This window comes from Ptychodera flava (assembly GCF_041260155.1).
Source record: "Ptychodera flava strain L36383 chromosome 3 unlocalized genomic scaffold, AS_Pfla_20210202 Scaffold_25__1_contigs__length_14229661_pilon, whole genome shotgun sequence".
In the NCBI taxonomy this organism is placed as follows: Eukaryota; Metazoa; Hemichordata; class Enteropneusta; family Ptychoderidae; genus Ptychodera; species Ptychodera flava.
Window position 1 is genome coordinate 9,667,814 of NW_027248279.1, and position 16,865 is coordinate 9,684,678.

At 36.2% G+C, this 16,865-nt stretch overlaps 2 protein-coding genes across 2 annotated transcripts; both read right to left on the reverse strand.

Moving 5' to 3' along the window:
- Positions 1 to 83: 83 nt before the first annotated feature.
- On the reverse strand, positions 84 to 5,203 carry LOC139125501 (tyrosine kinase receptor Cad96Ca-like). The gene is made up of 7 exons (XM_070691568.1): positions 4,952 to 5,203; positions 4,677 to 4,772; positions 4,250 to 4,401; positions 3,669 to 3,791; positions 1,483 to 1,594; positions 971 to 1,067; positions 84 to 694 (listed from the first exon to the last, which is right to left on the reverse strand). The coding sequence occupies exons 1-7, from the start codon at positions 5,163 to 5,165 to the stop codon at positions 568 to 570; spliced, it is 921 nt and encodes a 306-aa protein (XP_070547669.1). The 5' UTR covers positions 5,166 to 5,203; the 3' UTR covers positions 84 to 567.
- A 1,008-nt stretch (positions 5,204 to 6,211) lies between these two features.
- On the reverse strand, positions 6,212 to 16,315 carry LOC139125502 (kin of IRRE-like protein 1). The gene is made up of 5 exons (XM_070691569.1): positions 16,242 to 16,315; positions 14,422 to 14,784; positions 12,748 to 13,066; positions 11,770 to 12,021; positions 6,212 to 6,912 (listed from the first exon to the last, which is right to left on the reverse strand). Exons 3-5 carry the CDS (start codon positions 13,040 to 13,042, stop codon positions 6,857 to 6,859), a joined length of 603 nt encoding a protein of 200 aa, XP_070547670.1. The 5' UTR covers positions 13,043 to 13,066; positions 14,422 to 14,784; positions 16,242 to 16,315; the 3' UTR covers positions 6,212 to 6,856.
- Positions 16,316 to 16,865: the final 550 nt, after the last annotated feature.

Genomic DNA, 16,865 nt, shown 5'->3' on the forward strand with positions numbered 1-16,865 from the left:
TACCTTTGTTTTAGCAGCAGCTTCCGTTGTAATGTCATATGGAAGTACATTTTGAGTATCTCGCTGGGCTGGCACACTAACAAGGAGAGGGCGATGAGAATGCGTCGGTGTCTAAACAATATGGACTATTCCAACAGCAGCTGAGAAAGCTGTACTCAGATAATCAAGAATCGAATTCAAAAGTGGTTTATTATCATCGTTATCGTACTGATGCAAAGGTGAAAAATGCAAATGCCAATTCTCTTTCGTCTACACCAGTGGCATTCGTTCTTATCATATCATAATCCATCATTACGTAGTTCAATGTAAATCATTTTAGGCTGTGGCAATACATTACAACAATACTGTATACGTATTGTCGTTAGTACTACACATTGAGTCATACTCTACACACATATAAACAGTAGTTTTAACTTACAGCTAAGATGTCTCCCCTAAAATTATGCTGGATAAATATAAAACTATCATATTGGCAAATAACATTATTTCTCTATAAGATAAGTAAAAATACTATAGAAAATATTATCTCTGAAATTAAGACAGATGTTTTTTCCATAAATACCGACGTCAATCATTCCTTTCACCATATATTTTCCCGCCTTCTGCCTTAAATCGTCGTAAGCTGCTGACGAGGTCATCGACTTTTATCCTTTCAACAGGTATCTCAATCCAGCATGACGTCATAATTTGGTAACTGTACAAAGAACAGAGACAGTTTTTGTAATACTACAGTGTGTTGTGCAAGCAATGGATATGCATTGTCTGGGCGATGTTAATGCAAGTAATCACTTTCGTAGTAATGTATGTATAACCATTTGATGACCTGCGATAGATACATTGAGCAAAGTCAAATTTTCTAATCACTGGACACGTTATTTCACCCGGAGCCAATGGTCAATAGAAGTGATCTCACACATATATAATGGCCCTGTTTGCACAAATATACTATGACATTTGACTTTGAACTTACAGGGTTTCTGTGCATCCTGGTGGAATGTCCAAACGCTTTCCACCTTGAATAAAATCTCTGACGTCATCTTCTAGCAGGGTTTCATAAGGAGTACAACCTATAAAACAATAGTAATTTGACAAGAACACATGAGGATTAAGGGGGCCTACACAAAGCGGGAAATTCTATGGTTCTCGTACTTTTAAGACCTGTTTTTTTAGTTTTCCGTTGGAATTCATTTCATGTCCTGAGAGATATTAACGATAGAGCATGGATGCCAAAATAAAAGGCAAGACCAACGATGTGGTCATTATCTACTTCTATTCTGGTTCCTTTTCAAATGTGTCAACCTATAATACGGAATATTATATTCTCAAAGCGGAATGTTTACGCTCACACTAAGCTGAGTTTAAAAATATTGTTTTTAACTTCTGCTGTTTGTGTCCATATTAATTATGTTACGGAAATCACTGATTTCAGGAAATATATCACATACTAGATTTGAAATTATTTGACGATAAAAGCAAACTGACCTAATGAATATACTTCCCAAAGAAGCACACCAAACGACCATACGTCACTTCTTGTCGTATATCCATTGCCTGACAGTACTTCCGGTGCCATCCATCTGATTGGTAAGTGTCCCTGTGTAGAGAAGAGTTTGTAAAGAACAAGTGATATAGCTTACTATACCAGTCCTTTCAAAATCAGTCACCAGCAGGCCATGCGCTCATTTGTTAAAGAGATCATTATGTTTTAACACAAAATATTTGTTATAAAACAGTGTAGAACATGCAATGTTTTAATCCCCATGGACACCGTCCGGGGGGACTTATAGGTTTGGTCATGTCCGTGCGTGTGTGCGTCCGTCCGTTCACGCAGATATCTCAGAGATGCTTGGAGCGATTTCATTCAAACTTGGTACAAGGATTCCTTCATATGTCATACATATGCACGTCAATTTGTTTTTGATACGATTCAATATGGCCGCCAGGCGGCCATTTTATTACGATTTTTCATGTACAGAGCCATAACTCAGACAAGTTGCAACCGATTTTATTCAAAGTTGGTACAAGGACTTTGACCTATGTCATACATATGTTAATTTGTTTTGTTGATATGATCCAATATGACCGCCAGGCAGCCATTTTGTTACGATTTTTTCATGCACGTCAATTTGTCTTGTGATACAATCCAATATGGCTGCTGTGCAGCCATTTTGTTACACTTTTTTCATGTACAGAGCCATAATTCTCAGGCATATCTCAACCGATTTTATTCAAGGACATTAATCTATGTCATACATATGTACGTCAATTTGCTTCATGATATGATCCAATAATGGCTGCATGGCAGCCATTTTGTTACAATTTTTTCATGTCCTTAGCCAAAACTCGGGCACATCTCAACCGATATCACCAATTGTATTCAAACTTAGTACAAGGTCATTGACCTATGTCATAGTATACATAGGCACATTGATTTGTTTTGTGATACCACCCAATATGGCCGCCGTGTGGCCATTTTTTTAGGATTTTTTCATGTCTAGAACCATAACTCAGATATGTATCAAGCGAATTTATTCAAACTTGGTACAAGGACATTGATTCATGTTATACATATGTACGTCGATTTGTTTCACGATATGGTCAAATATGGCCACATGGTGGCCGTTTGGTATGGTTTTTTTTTCATATCGAGAGCCATAACTCTGGCAAGTCTCAACTGATTTTATTCAAAGTTGGTACATTGACTTATGTCATACATATGCATGTTGATTTTGTAGACAGGAAGATCAAATATTGCTGCGTGGCGGCGATTTTGTTACGATTTTTCAATTACAGTGCCATAACTCAGATATATTTCCACCAGTATCATTCAAAATTGTTACAAGGACATTGACCTATTTCATACATATGCACGTCAATTTGTTTCACGTCATGTAGCAGTATCATGTCAATTACTCATTAGTTTCGTAAATAGGCTGATATGTCAAGAAAAACTGCATCAAATTTCATGAAACTTTGTACAGATGTTAAGCTCACATTGCTTTAACATTAAAAAAGGCATTTATCAGTGTCATTTTAATTAATTTGTAATTGCATATGTAATGAACTTTCCTAATTAGAGTGATGTATCCACAAATACAATGTCAAATTTGATGAAACTTTATACAGATGTTGATCTCATAGTGTTGTAAATACTGCATCAAACTTTATGAAATATGGTACCGGTGATAATCTGTTAGTGTTAGGATAGTATGCAAAAATGTTTTGCAACATCCTGTTGATTAATTCCTAGTTGACTCATTTAATGAACTTTAGGATGGTGGCCTACATTGGTTTTATGTTTTCATCACCATGGAACTCATTCTTGGCCATTGAGCGCCATCTGTATCAAAATATTTTTATCACAGACCTAATTAATGAAGAGGACTCTATCCTCTCTGAGGACTTTTAATCAAAGTACCCATTAACAAGCGGGGACTGTGTCATCAACGATGACTTGTCCTTAATGACTTTGATTGTATTCCCCAAGTCATTAAAACTATCATCAGAAGTATCAACGGTGAACAAATGAAAAGTCGTTACTATCTGCAAAAACAATTAACACACGCTGAACGGCGCTGAAATCATGGATTTATATGGAATCTGAAGAACAATTTGCAATAAACGTAGGTTGGATGATAAATCCATCATGGCATCCTGGATGGTGATACCTTCATCTTTTGTCTGTATCTTTGATCAGTGAGAACAGCACTTGACGAACCAAGACCAGAGAGTTTACACTTCCATTGACTGTCAACAACGATATTCTTTGCCATGATCTCTCTGTGAATGATCTGAAAGTAGAGAAAAAAATCAATTGTGAAATTTAGGCTATTTAAAAACAACAAACAAATGAAGTAATGTCAATTTCATCTGCAAATGTAATCTCATCTGCTTTTCTTTTTACGGTACAAACTTGTTTTATGAGTAATTTGCAATATTACAACATTCAGCCATACGTCACCTAACATGTTTGAGAATTTTGAAAAATATGAAGATCCATTTATCCCAAATTAGTTCCAATCGTGTTAACAGTTGTCATTGCAGATTACACAGCTAAAATAGCAACATTGAAAAGTAATAACGATTTAATTTAAAGCCTAATGGTGTATACTGACCTTGAAAATAAATTATTATTACAATTGTGTAGCCTACAACAGCCAAACAAATCAAACCAAAACAATCCATAGACTCTAAATAACCATAGTTTCAATTGCTACCATGCTGGTGACATGTGATAGTTCAATAGTACCTTATTCTTGGAAAGAGTCTGCAGACACTCAGCCACATCCAGGGCAAAGGTCAATAGGTCAGGGCCTTTTCCATTATCGGTATCCTTCATGTTTTCTAGAACTTGAAGCAAAGTGCCGTTGGGGGCGTACTCTGTGATCAGATACATAGGATCTGGAACGGAAGGTTATTTTTAAAAGCGGTAAAATCTGGAGAGGGCCAATTTAACTGTAGTCTAGTTTATATACACATCTGGGAACATTGACCACTATAAGAAAATGTACTTTCGACGACTCTTATAGCGCTGAAACATGACCAATCTTCAACTGTATATAGTACACTATGAGAATATGGTCATCACAAGCATCTTATTACGGAGAGAAAAACTAAAATTAAAAAAAGGCTTGATAAATACGTTTAGAAATGTATTGCATATCCTTGTTTCTTACCTTCCGCGATGCTACATCCAAGATATTCCACTACTCCCTTCATCTTGGACAATGACCCCATGACCTCAACTTCTCGTTTGAAGTCACTTTTGTCTTCTGCGAAAAGAAAACGATGTCAAAGAATACATTTTACAATTTAAGACATATAATCCTATTGAGACGTCTTTGGCACGTGTGTTTCGATTTTTCGATTTTTGTGTTGGTATATACTTATCCCATTCGTTCATTTCGCAAATTGAGCTTATAGAAAAAACAGACCTCTTTCCACGACATACCTTTGTCAACTTTCACGATGACGTCACTGACTCCATCTTTCCCGCCAATAAACCAGGCCTCCCCTGTCATTGTCTTACTAAAACGTCCCTCACAAAGAATGTCCTTCAAGTAAAGACGACTTCTAGGAAATTCCCGCACAACATCTCCAGACTTCAAGTACACATTGTCTTTGTTCTTGTTGTCTTCTTCAAGACTTGCATACGTAGATTCCATGTCAAGGTCGATATACTCAGGGCTTTCAGCTACGTTGGTATTGCTGCAATGTAACTACATGGAAATCAAATTATAGAAATATTTTATACACAGTATTTGAAACACTGCTGTCTCCCCGTAGTAAAACTTAACGTCTCCCTGTATTAAAACTTACTTTCTGTTTGGAAGATTCTTTTGCCAGATACAACTATTTCTCGTCGAAAGAAGAGATTGTTGATGACTACAGAAAAGCAAATCTTTGCACAAAACGTGACCCGGATATATCTACTCCGTAAATTGCTGTAAATGTCAACTTATGCATTTAAAGAAATCAAACTTACATGTGTGTATGACGACTGTTGGAAATCCCTTTGGAGACCCTGGTATGTACTTTCTGGCAAATTTTCTGATTTTTTATCTTTCTGAAATATAAAAACAGAACACTGGAATGAAAGACCACAAACAGTTATAACCGATTCTATTTCAGATGGACATGAATGTAATCCTTTACGTCGACTTGAATTGACAGTTACAATTTGAAAAGATTATTTGTAAGCGTTCAACTAATGTGGGTAAAAGCTGATTTAAAATATTAATATTGGTTCGATATATGGAAAGAAAGACTGAATAATTTAACGTGAAGTGCAAATGTGTAACTAGAATGTAAATTGTGTTCTAAAAAGCCCTATGCTTGATATCCCGTTTTGAGTTAATGCTATTTTCGAGGATCAGTAGTGAAGGTGATGTGTTTGTACGAAACAAATATTGGCAATTTCAAGGTTTTTATATTATTTTTAAATAATTGCCATAAAGATGCAGCAAATAAAACACAAAGTGTAAATAATGTCAAGTACAAGGCTATAGTAATTGTGTACATGTGTTGCCAATTAAGAATGTGGTATACACTTGACATATTCAAGCCTTACCTTTTTCACTAGAACTTTTAAGCCATAACCATTAATGAACAATAAGCTGAATGTCAAGATAAGTAGTACCAGTGCAATAGAAAATAGGCAGCCGAAGATGATTGACAACGTATTACTGCACTCACAAGGGTGTTGGGGGGTAACTACATAATTGAAAAAAAAAACAAAAAAAAAACAAACCAAAAACAAAAAAAAAACAAAAAACAAAAAAAAACAAACAAAAAAACACATAAAAAGCTACAATTTGACTGTCAGCATTGCATTTGGTCTGTTCAGAATAATCGCCAAAACTGAGTACCATCTCTTCCTTACTTAGAGATATAGATTGGCGATAGATTCACCTCCTTCTCGTATCAAACAAACTCAGCGAAAAGTTGAGTAATATGCTCTCATCTATTTTCAAGGTCACGTGACAATCAGTCGTCACAGCTACGATTGTCTTGCCTAAGTGTAAAGCGACATTGAAAGGTTTCTGAACAATAACTTCCTATAGGCAGACTTTGATACTGAGTCGATATCAATTGAACATTAGCCTAGTAGACTTTCGATTGCACATATTTCAGTAAAACGAAATGATAAGCCTTAAAGTATTTTCGAGAAGTTTCAGGTGTAAATCAAGTAAAATAAAATGGTTGACCGGTATTCGAGAAATAAACAGGCGATACCGCAATTTTAACGTTCGAAAATGTCTTTCTCCAAAGTAATGATATACACATCACACTTGTTAAGCTATCTTGCTCTCGGTCAAATCATTTCTGGAAACTTTCTTGTTATGACGGCTAAGCGTTATTTTTTCTTACTGGTATAAAGATTTTCCGTCGGAATGGGTACGGTTGGTATATCTGTGAACAGAACAGTTTGAGATACATATTTGTCATACACTGCAGTTTTGAAAGATCTCAGAAAATTGAACATTAAATTTACGAAAAAAAACTACACTCCTTTTAGAATGAAAAGGCAATTAAGCTATGAGCATCATGGCTTTGAGTACAACAGATTCATAGTTCTCAATCATTCGTTTGCATAAATGGTATAATATTATAGCTTAATATAGCATGCAGCAGTATTGCAACATGCAAACTGCGGTCGACAAAAACTAAATGTGACAAATCAATTTTTTTTATAATTTACCAGATTGTTTATCTGCTGTTATTTAAATATCAAACAACCAAGTCAGTTACACCGATAATTAATATCCATACATATGTACGCAAGTACCTACCTACATACCTACCTACCTACCTACCTACCTACCTACCTACATACCTACATACATACATACATGCATACATACATACATACATACATACATACATGCACGCACACACGCACGCACGCACGCACACACATACACACAAACATACATACATACATACATACATACATACATACATACATACATACATACATACATACATACATACATACATACATACATACATACATACATACATACATACATACACACACACACACACACACACACACACATACATACATACATACATACATACATACATACATACATACATACATACATACATACATACATACATACATACATACATACATACATACATACATACATACATACATACATACATACATACTGTGGATGTGGCAAGGGTGAATTTTGACGTGTTTACATTACCGAATTAAATGTAAGCCTTACGTAAATATGTTTAACAATCAAATGGATGGCGCTTCAAATACTGCCATGCAAAGCGATTAACCAAAGCCAAACCAGTTACAATTACAACTCTGACCTCTAACAGTGACTGAAATATTTACAGCCGACTCTCCAAGCTTGCAGACGTAGGTGTTGGCATGAATAATTTGGACACCAGATATCGTTAGTGTTGTTTCTTTTTCATCACCACTCTCTGGAGTAATTTCTATCAGAAGATGTGTTAACAGAAAAAACCGCCTTGCCCTTGTTCTAATCATTCCCAGATTATTCCATCTGGGAAAGGGGGCTAAGCATCAGTTTCACAAGAGAGCTCAACTTTATCTCCTTCATTTGCCGTATATGGATTAGGGACTGGTCAGTTTCTTCGGCCTGGGGGGGGGGGGGCGGTGGATTATTTTTTGCCGACGTCAAAAAGTCGCTGACCCCCCCATTCCAAATTTTGAAAACAGGGTGACCGCCCACACGCGACAACTATAAAACAAAAGATGGACACATATTATATTATATATATATATATATATATATATAATATATATATATATATATATATATATATATATATATATATATTGTTGACATGTCAGTTGTAAGATAGGAATTTCAAAGTGTCAATCTTAAAGTTTGAATACAGTACATTTTGAATGAGCTGTGAATTTATTTCACACTTTCTATGCTTAACCAGATGTCCTGAACTGTTGTACAGAAATGGATGTCAATCATTAATATCAAAGAGGAAAAAGCAGTAAATCAAAAATTTTGATGGGTGTTAAGACTTGCCAGCCATCCAATTAAATCTCCTGAGGAGCCATAGAGAGGCATTTTAGCCAAATCTGATGTGTGCAGTGTCTGAGATGACATTTTCTTGTAACATTGAAACCATAAAAGCACAGCTAATAATGACAAAAACTGCCTTTTTAACTGTTATTTTGGTCATTAAAAAGCATCATTCTACAGAAAACCTGAGACACAAAGGAAAACAGTTGCATCAATGAGAACGAAAGATATCATTCTATCTCTAAAATATTAAAGTCACTGTATCAAATATATATTGTGAAATATGTGTGCACGTTGCTTTCTCATACTGAATTATCATAGAGAGAACAGAAAAGTATCGGGAATTTTGTCGTGCTTATCATATGAAATGCAGATTTCATAATGGTACACTTTCACTTAGCAAACATCAAGATATCTCTGGCATATATCTCTTATTTATTAAAGTATGGCGCCCGAAGGGCGCGGAGAAAAATATGAAACATTCTGATATCTCTGATATATATGTCTTGTAACAGTATATTAAAGTCATGCACAGGAAAGGCGTGCTGAAAAATGTCTGATATATTAAAGTAATGCACTCGAAGAGCATGCTGAAAAATATTGAACATACAGATATCTCTGATATATGTATGCCTGATATGTTAAAGTTGGGCGTGCTGAAAAATATGTCTGATTATTAAAGTTACGCGCCCGAAGGGCGCGCCGAAAAATGCAACTGAATGATGAAATTTGTGGCTGACACGATGCATTTTAGGCAATGATGAGCCTGTGTCGAAATTCAAAAACACACTGACCCCCCTATTGGGCATTTCAAAAACATGGTGACCCCCCCCCCCATCACCAAAGTCAAAAACAGGGTGACCCCCATGAATCCACCGCCCCCAGGCCGAAGAAACTGACCAGTCCCTTATCCGAGGTAGTATATAAATACAGTCGGCACATCTGTAAACAATATAATGAGTGGTGCATTTTGATGTGGCTATTGAAGGATAAGATAACATAATAAAGACGAGAAGGTAGAGAAATATACATAAAGGTATTTGTTGTGAATGAAAAATTCATAATTAAGCATATTTTAAAATTGACTGAAATTTTAAACAAAGTGTATGATAAAGTTTGCTGTAGGATAAAAGCTAAGCGACATACTACATACAAACATACATACATACATACATACATACATACATACATACATACATACATACATACATACATACATACATACATACATACATACATACATACATACAGACAGACAGACAGACAGACAGACAGACAGACAGACAGACAGACAGACAGACAGACAGGCAGGCAGGCAGACAGCCAGACAGACAGATAGGCAGACAGATAGGCAGACAGACAGGCAGACATAATTAATGCATGCAATGACAGGCAGGCAGACAGATGGGTATAAACATATTGGTGCGAACTTTTATACTTGTAGGAAATTCCGTCAGGCAAATGAGGAACTCAATTGTTATCATAATATCCCGTACAGTTTCAGATTGTTGTTTAACTGTATATTCGTTACGAATAAAGCTGAAAACATCTTTGCGTGATGTATGTCAACCGTAGCATGCACCTCATAATACATATATACAAACAAACAAACAAACATACATACGTACATACATACAGACATACCTGTCAGACAGACAGACATGCACGTTGACAGGCAGGTAGACAGATGGGTATAAACATATGGATGCGAACTTTTATACTAGTAGGAAATTCTGTCAGATAAATGAGGAACTGAATTGTTATCATAAGAGTTTCAGATTGATGTTTAACCGTATTCGTTAAGAATACAACGAACACATCTTTGCGTGATGTATGTCAACCATAGCATGCACACCTAACAATACATAGAGGTAAATAAAATATGTCTTTGGTTTAACAGAAAAATTAAATGACTTTTTCTCAATGAAAGGGCACTTTTGATTGCTTCATTAACACTCCAATCGATGATATTGGTTAGTTTCTGAATAAAATTAATAATATTTGGTTTGTACCTAGTCTAACCTGGAAGAGAGATGACAAAAATAATGGTACCGCATAATTCGTGGTACAGAGATAAAACAACAACATTCGTGTGTCATCATCAAATATTGAGATATCAGTAGAATCATCTCTTATCTTCATTAGCACGTAACGCATGTGACTTTCAAAATTTTCGAACTACTTCAACTGTGGAAATACCATCTGCATACACTAAAAGTGTCCATACGGAAAGCCAATTTATGTTCAGGTTTAGTTTTATATGCAGCACTTTATCATGAAAGGTACATCTAAGAGGAGTACTTCGAATGCGACCCAATATTTTCGAACGTTTCAATGAACCGGATAAAATTTCATGGGATGAACGAATTCTATCCAAAACGGCTTTTCAGTAATTTCCGTGAAACCTTGCCTCTTAACGATTTATAAATATTAATCGTCTATTTCATAGTTCGACGTGAACAAAGACAGCAATAATTGGATAATATCGATTATGAAAATCACACTTCCGATACTTTAATGAAAACACAAACCACTTGAATACTGCAAAAGAGTATGCTCCCCATCAGATGAATTTCATAATGGCCTGCTGTAGACTAAACAAATCTTGAGAAACAAATTGTAATGTCCCCTTTCACGAATCAAGGTTGCTAATATGACACTACACGTCTCACTATTGGCAAATTTGACTTTGAAAAAAGTCATAACATACGGCGAATATATCCGAATACTGATTGAAAGAAATGATAAATATTTGCGTTTTAAACTCAACGATGTCATTGAACGGATAAATTCAATTATCAAACTATATGTAAGTTTGAGAAGATTTCGTACGCATACATTACGGGAAGGCTCCATTAACTTAGGAATACCCTACTTCCCTAGAGGATCAATTTCACAGACCTGCCTTTCCTACAATGGCACTACAATAGCACCAGCTGGATTAGATAAACATAACAATGGAACATTCACACCTTGGGAATTAAAAGTCTTCTGTTTGTTACCCGAGTTGCTCAGGCAAGGACTCGGGTTTCAGGTACCATGCAAGTTAATGCAGTCGTCCCCTAATGTAACTTATACTTTCTAATTCTATGACGACAAATTGACTTTTGTCCGAATGTTGTTCATTATTAAAATTTTATGATAATTTCACGTTTGCTTGGTGGAACTTAAAAATAGTATTCGATACCGCAAAAAAAAACCCCGAACAAATAATGTAAGGGGCTATTGTACTTACATGGTTTTTTCACGATTTCAGTCAGCGAAGTTGAATCTATTGAATTACGTGCATTACAAGTCACAGTGACTTCATCATCATCATCGTCATCTATTAATTCCCACTTGTTGGAGGTACCAGTATTTCCAGTCTGACCATGATCACTCTCCCAGGAATATATGACGTCATCAGGATTGGCAGTGGCCAGACATTCCACTACAACTGTGTTGCCTTCCCAGCTATCCACAACTATGGCCTGGATTACAGGGACATCTAAAATACAGCAATGGAATACAAGTAAACAATTTGAAAAAGAAGTACACTTGATATATGTATTCTACTACTATGTATGTTACACTTGCGTTAAACGCGTTCTATGTAACAGAGAATTTATCATCACTATCTTGATCTGTCAATGTCCATGTCCTGGAATGACGTCCACTCTGACCATCATCGCTCTCCCAAGAATATGTGACGTCATCAGGATTAGCATTTGCATCACATTCCACGGTTACTGCGTTGACTTCCAAGCCTTCAACACCAATGGCGTGGATTACAGGGGCATCTGAAATTTTGAATTGCTATTTATATATGAAGGAATGGTGATACATGCGTCTGTATACTAGATTATGATTATGACTCTTTTCGCTGTGATTGCTGAAATTCTATATCAAAGCTTGCTTAAACTCCTACAGATAAGATTTCCATACATTATCACAGTGCAATGTGAAAAATTTGTCAGCATCCGGTTACGGATGTAATATTAAAAGAGGTGATCAATATGCAATAAGTTACATTGCTGAAAGACAAGACGTGAATCTCAAAATCAACATGTACAAATACCGAACAGCACAGAATTTTAGGGGCTTCAAAATCTGTCACTTCACGACATGACATGTTTTTTTTAATATCTTTCGATTGCTCAGAATATAAGAAATGAAATTTGCCTATGAGTTTATTTAAAACATGAATGTATGCAAGAAGCAAACATCAACCTACGTTGCACATTCATCAAAACCAGTGAACTTCTTGATGTCAGGCTGTCGTGTTGAAATGATTCACATTTCAGATATTGCTGGTCATCAGAAGCATTGAATGCATACATAAGACGACTTTCTGTGTTGTGGAGTCTGGTGTCATCTCCAGTTTCTGTTGTTGTGTTTTCACTGAAATGTGTGATGTCTTTGTCTCCTATTGTCCACAGTAGATCAGCTGGAGGGTTCCCGGATGTTGCTGTGCATGTAGTGATCACTTCGGTACCTGCTTCAAACTGTTTTTTGATCTTCTGATTCATCAATCATGACACTGCTCACTTCAACTGAAAATAGTGCATGGTTGTAGAAAGAGTGAGTCGTTTGAAATTGAAAGACTTGGTTCAAAATGAAGTTCATATACTTTTTCAATGCTATGATCAGCTCACGAAATGATAAAAACAACTTACAATTTACACGTGTAAGTTGTGGTTCTGCCGGTATATTTATGATATCTAGAGCCTATAAATGAAACCTATTGCTGTCTTGGAGTGATGGAGAATTGAGACATTTGTTCCTTCTAGCCGTCACAAACCTCTCCGAAGATTTGAATCGGTGTTTCAATATGGTGGATAACATCAGGATATTCGTCAAAAGTGATTGAAAAAAATCATATCTGCGTTCTTGTTCTCCAGCTAATTATCACCCGTGATACAATTTATATCGATGTCTCTATATCGTCTTATCAAATCTTGGTCAAGGAATGACAAGATTTCAAATATGAGACATAATGTTTAAATGCCGCCTTTGTTATTTCGTCTGCTGTTTGTTTCGTGAAATTGTAACTGCTAAATTTGGAACCTTAAAAATATCTGACTCAATATTTCTGCAATTCAAGCTGTCACAGCGCTTTTCCACAGTGTATCTCAGATTTTTATATTTTTCTTATTTTGTTTTGGAGCACAACTTTAAAGAAATCAACTGGGGTAAAAGACACCGCTCTGCAAGTTTTTCTAGCATTAAAATTGTTTCAGAAGATTTTTCAAAATTCTGAGAATTTTGAAGATCCTTGGACAGCTTGCACTCACACAAATTCCAGCCAGATATCTCAAAGCATTGAAACAAAACCGGTCTTTAAAAGGTTATGGAAATTACCTGTCACATGATAGTTATGTAAACAATGGTGTCACTATGGTAACCAAAATGTTCTCCCATATCAAATCTTTCCGAAAATATATAATTTAAGGGGGTTCTCAGCTTATTAACCACTAGAGAATTGTTAAACTGGTAAATTAATTGTTACCCCTCTTATCCTACTTTAGAGGGGAAGGTCACCCAATCTATTTTACGTACTTGCTTGCTTTGGGGTCGCTTCTTCCGAAAAATCAAGTTCCGCCCCTTGTAACTCCCTTGATTCGTTACGAAAACGGACGAAAGTAGTGGCGGAAGTTGCATCAACGTAATGTTTTTTCAATCATTGCAAAAAAGCAAGCTTGCTCTTTTTTCCAGTGATTAAAAATATATTAAGTTATGAAGCCCTAAACTGCAACTTCCGCCACTATTTTCGTCCGGTTTTTTGTAACAAATCAAGGGACTTACAAAGGCAGAACTTACTTTTTTGAATAAGCGACCCCAAAGCTAGGATATGTGTAAAAATCATGCAGCCTTGGTGAACTTTGCCCTTTAAAAAACTTGTACTCACCTAACACAATAAGTCTTGCATGAGGAGCTGTCGGTCTCCCATCAGTATAAGGCCAGCAGTCATAGTGTGCGTCTTCATTCAATGTTGCTGAGTCTACAGTGAGTTTGAAGAAATCATTGGCTTGTCCACTGCTCTCAATGGAATAAATGGTGTCAAAATCTCCAATAAACAAACATTGTCCATTATCCCCACACTGTGCTATAATTTCTTCCCATGAGCCTCCATAATCTCTGCTTCTTCCCCAAACAATAGGAGAAGAATCCCAAGTAACACTACAATTGAATGACCCAGATTCAAGTTGTTTTACGTAAAGTGTATCCGTCGGTCCGATTACTGTAGTCTGTGAATGACATGCCTGGAAAACTGAACATGTGATTGAACTGTTAATGGTTTGTACTCACTGAACTCATTTACATCTAAAGTACAACGGTTGGGATAAAAAACGAAGGGCAGAATAAACATTCTAAAGGTGAAGTAAGTTTTTTTTCCTTCCTAACGAATGATTGCAAGGAACTTGTATCCCAGGTGACAGTGAAGTGGAATGATGTAGACTTAGTTTGATAAAAATACAATGTATCTGCATGGCAATGAACTTGGTCCGGGCGTGCGAGAGAAGAACTGCAGGAATACATTACAATTGTCGACAAAAGGACAATATCATGAAAATCTTCATGCAAGAGAACTTACGTTACATGTCGGAGAAGGAAAAAGCTCAATTCCTCTTATTATTCTGAACATTGACCGTTCCCTAATTTGAATGTTTGTGAGTTATTTCCATAAGTGATCACTTTCGAAGAAGAGCTAAGGTGTATGCTCGTTGTTAAGGAATTTTCAAAGTCTTGACGAAAGTGATCGCAGAAATTCAACTGACTTTCATTGTGTTTATGTATGGCTATTGTGACGCCATGCTTCTATATCCTTGTGAAAATAAAGTCTTACTTTATTTTCTATCTATCATAGTATAGCACCGACGCTACTGAACAGAATGGTCTCAATCCTTGACTCTTCCATCATGCCTACTACTTTCATTTCTTTGTCATTCCTCATCGCTTTTCTTTAAAAAAGAATTACTTCTATCGTTAAAAAAGAGAAAAATTAACCAAATCAATATATAATGCAGAGTTTGATAGGAATAACAAGACATTTTAATCTGTTAAGATATAAAAATATGGTCTATGTGATGACTGAGGTACTTTTTGTAAACTACTGAATTGAAATAAAAATGGATAACAACCAGTGTACTGTGTTGGTTTTAAGCGTAATAAGCGCATCAGCTTATCATTCCTTGATTCTAAACACAGATATCGTGTTCTCATTTAGATTCGCTCAGGGCATTGGATCAACCAACGTTAACCGCTAACGAATCGTCCACAACACTATCTGCGTTTGATGTGAAATAATGACTTGATATGTCATAGTACTGCGGGTCACAAACGCAAAACAAAATCATTCGACTTCCTGCTTCGAAAGGATGCTCGAAAGGATTCATATCCGGCTGGTACTCCAATCCCATAGGTCAACAACGGGTCAGGTGAAATGACATTGTTAACTTACAAGTTTTAGGAATGCAATGTTAGTTCATCGACGAAGTTTACATATACAATTGCAGTGTAGCAATTCGACTTAGAGTGAGAGCTCGTACTGTAAACTTAATCCTATAACTCATATACCGCACTCTACTGTTAAAATAACTCACATTCAAACTAACAAGTATACTTGTACACGTCCAGGCTGTAATGTTCAAGCGGACTTGCAATATTCAAGCAAGCAGAATAGGCAGCAGCCTGTCAAAACGATACTGATGTACAATCTGTACTCACCACACAACACAATCACAGACAATGTTACCGTGACGGTGACCGACATTATTATATGCAAGCCTCGACAACACGACAATACCAGTATAGCGAGCACTGTCTTCCGGGTTCGTGACCTGTTCAGTGAAACGTCACCTGATTGCAGTGATTTGAAAGATCGACATTATTGTTTTAATCTTCGACTTTCATTAAGTATGTGTCAAGTCAATAAAACACACAAGCAAAAACGCCATGGAAAGGGAACAAGCGCGTGTAACCTATGGTTACTTCGATATGTTTGTGTGTATTGCTATATTGCCAAACTTGTAGCATCCCAATAAAGAGGGCGCTCTTCAGTTCACGTTTTCCTGTTTTTGTTAATCATTCGTACACAATACATATAGTCCGGGAGATAAGTTTTGACCAGTATACACTGCAATTTATGTGGCCCTTATTCAGAAATTACAATGCTTATCTGTCTGTGTTATAATTTGATAAGCAATGAACACAGTATTTCTGTAGGCCACAGTATCTTCCGTACAGATAATGTGAGAAATTCCGTTTTGCTATTCTAAGTGTTTTAAGGCGCAATATTTTGAAAATGGTGCAAGTGAAAAGGTTATTCATAGGTCATTATCTCATTATTTC

What these genes read in the sequence shown, in the direction of transcription:
- LOC139125501 (XM_070691568.1), bottom strand. Translation starts at nt 5,165, where the DNA reads ATGGAATCTACGTATGCAAGTCTTGAAGAAGACAACAAGAACAAAGAC. An exon ending in TGGATGTAGCATCGCGGAAG is followed by an intron (nt 4,402 to 4,676) that starts GTAAGAAACAAG and finishes CTTCCGTTCCAG; the next exon opens with ATCCTATGTATCTGATCACA. An exon ending in AGACTCTTTCCAAGAATAAG is followed by an intron (nt 3,792 to 4,249) that starts GTACTATTGAAC and finishes CTCTACTTTCAG; the next exon opens with ATCATTCACAGAGAGATCAT.
- LOC139125502 (XM_070691569.1), bottom strand. Translation starts at nt 13,042, where the DNA reads ATGAATCAGAAGATCAAAAAACAGTTTGAAGCAGGTACCGAAGTGATC. An exon ending in GGTTTTGATGAATGTGCAAC is followed by an intron (nt 12,022 to 12,747) that starts GTAGGTTGATGT and finishes GCTGTATTTTAG; the next exon opens with ATGTCCCTGTAATCCAGGCC. An exon ending in TGAAATCGTGAAAAAACCAT is followed by an intron (nt 6,913 to 11,769) that starts GTAAGTACAATA and finishes TTCTGTTCACAG; the next exon opens with ATATACCAACCGTACCCATT.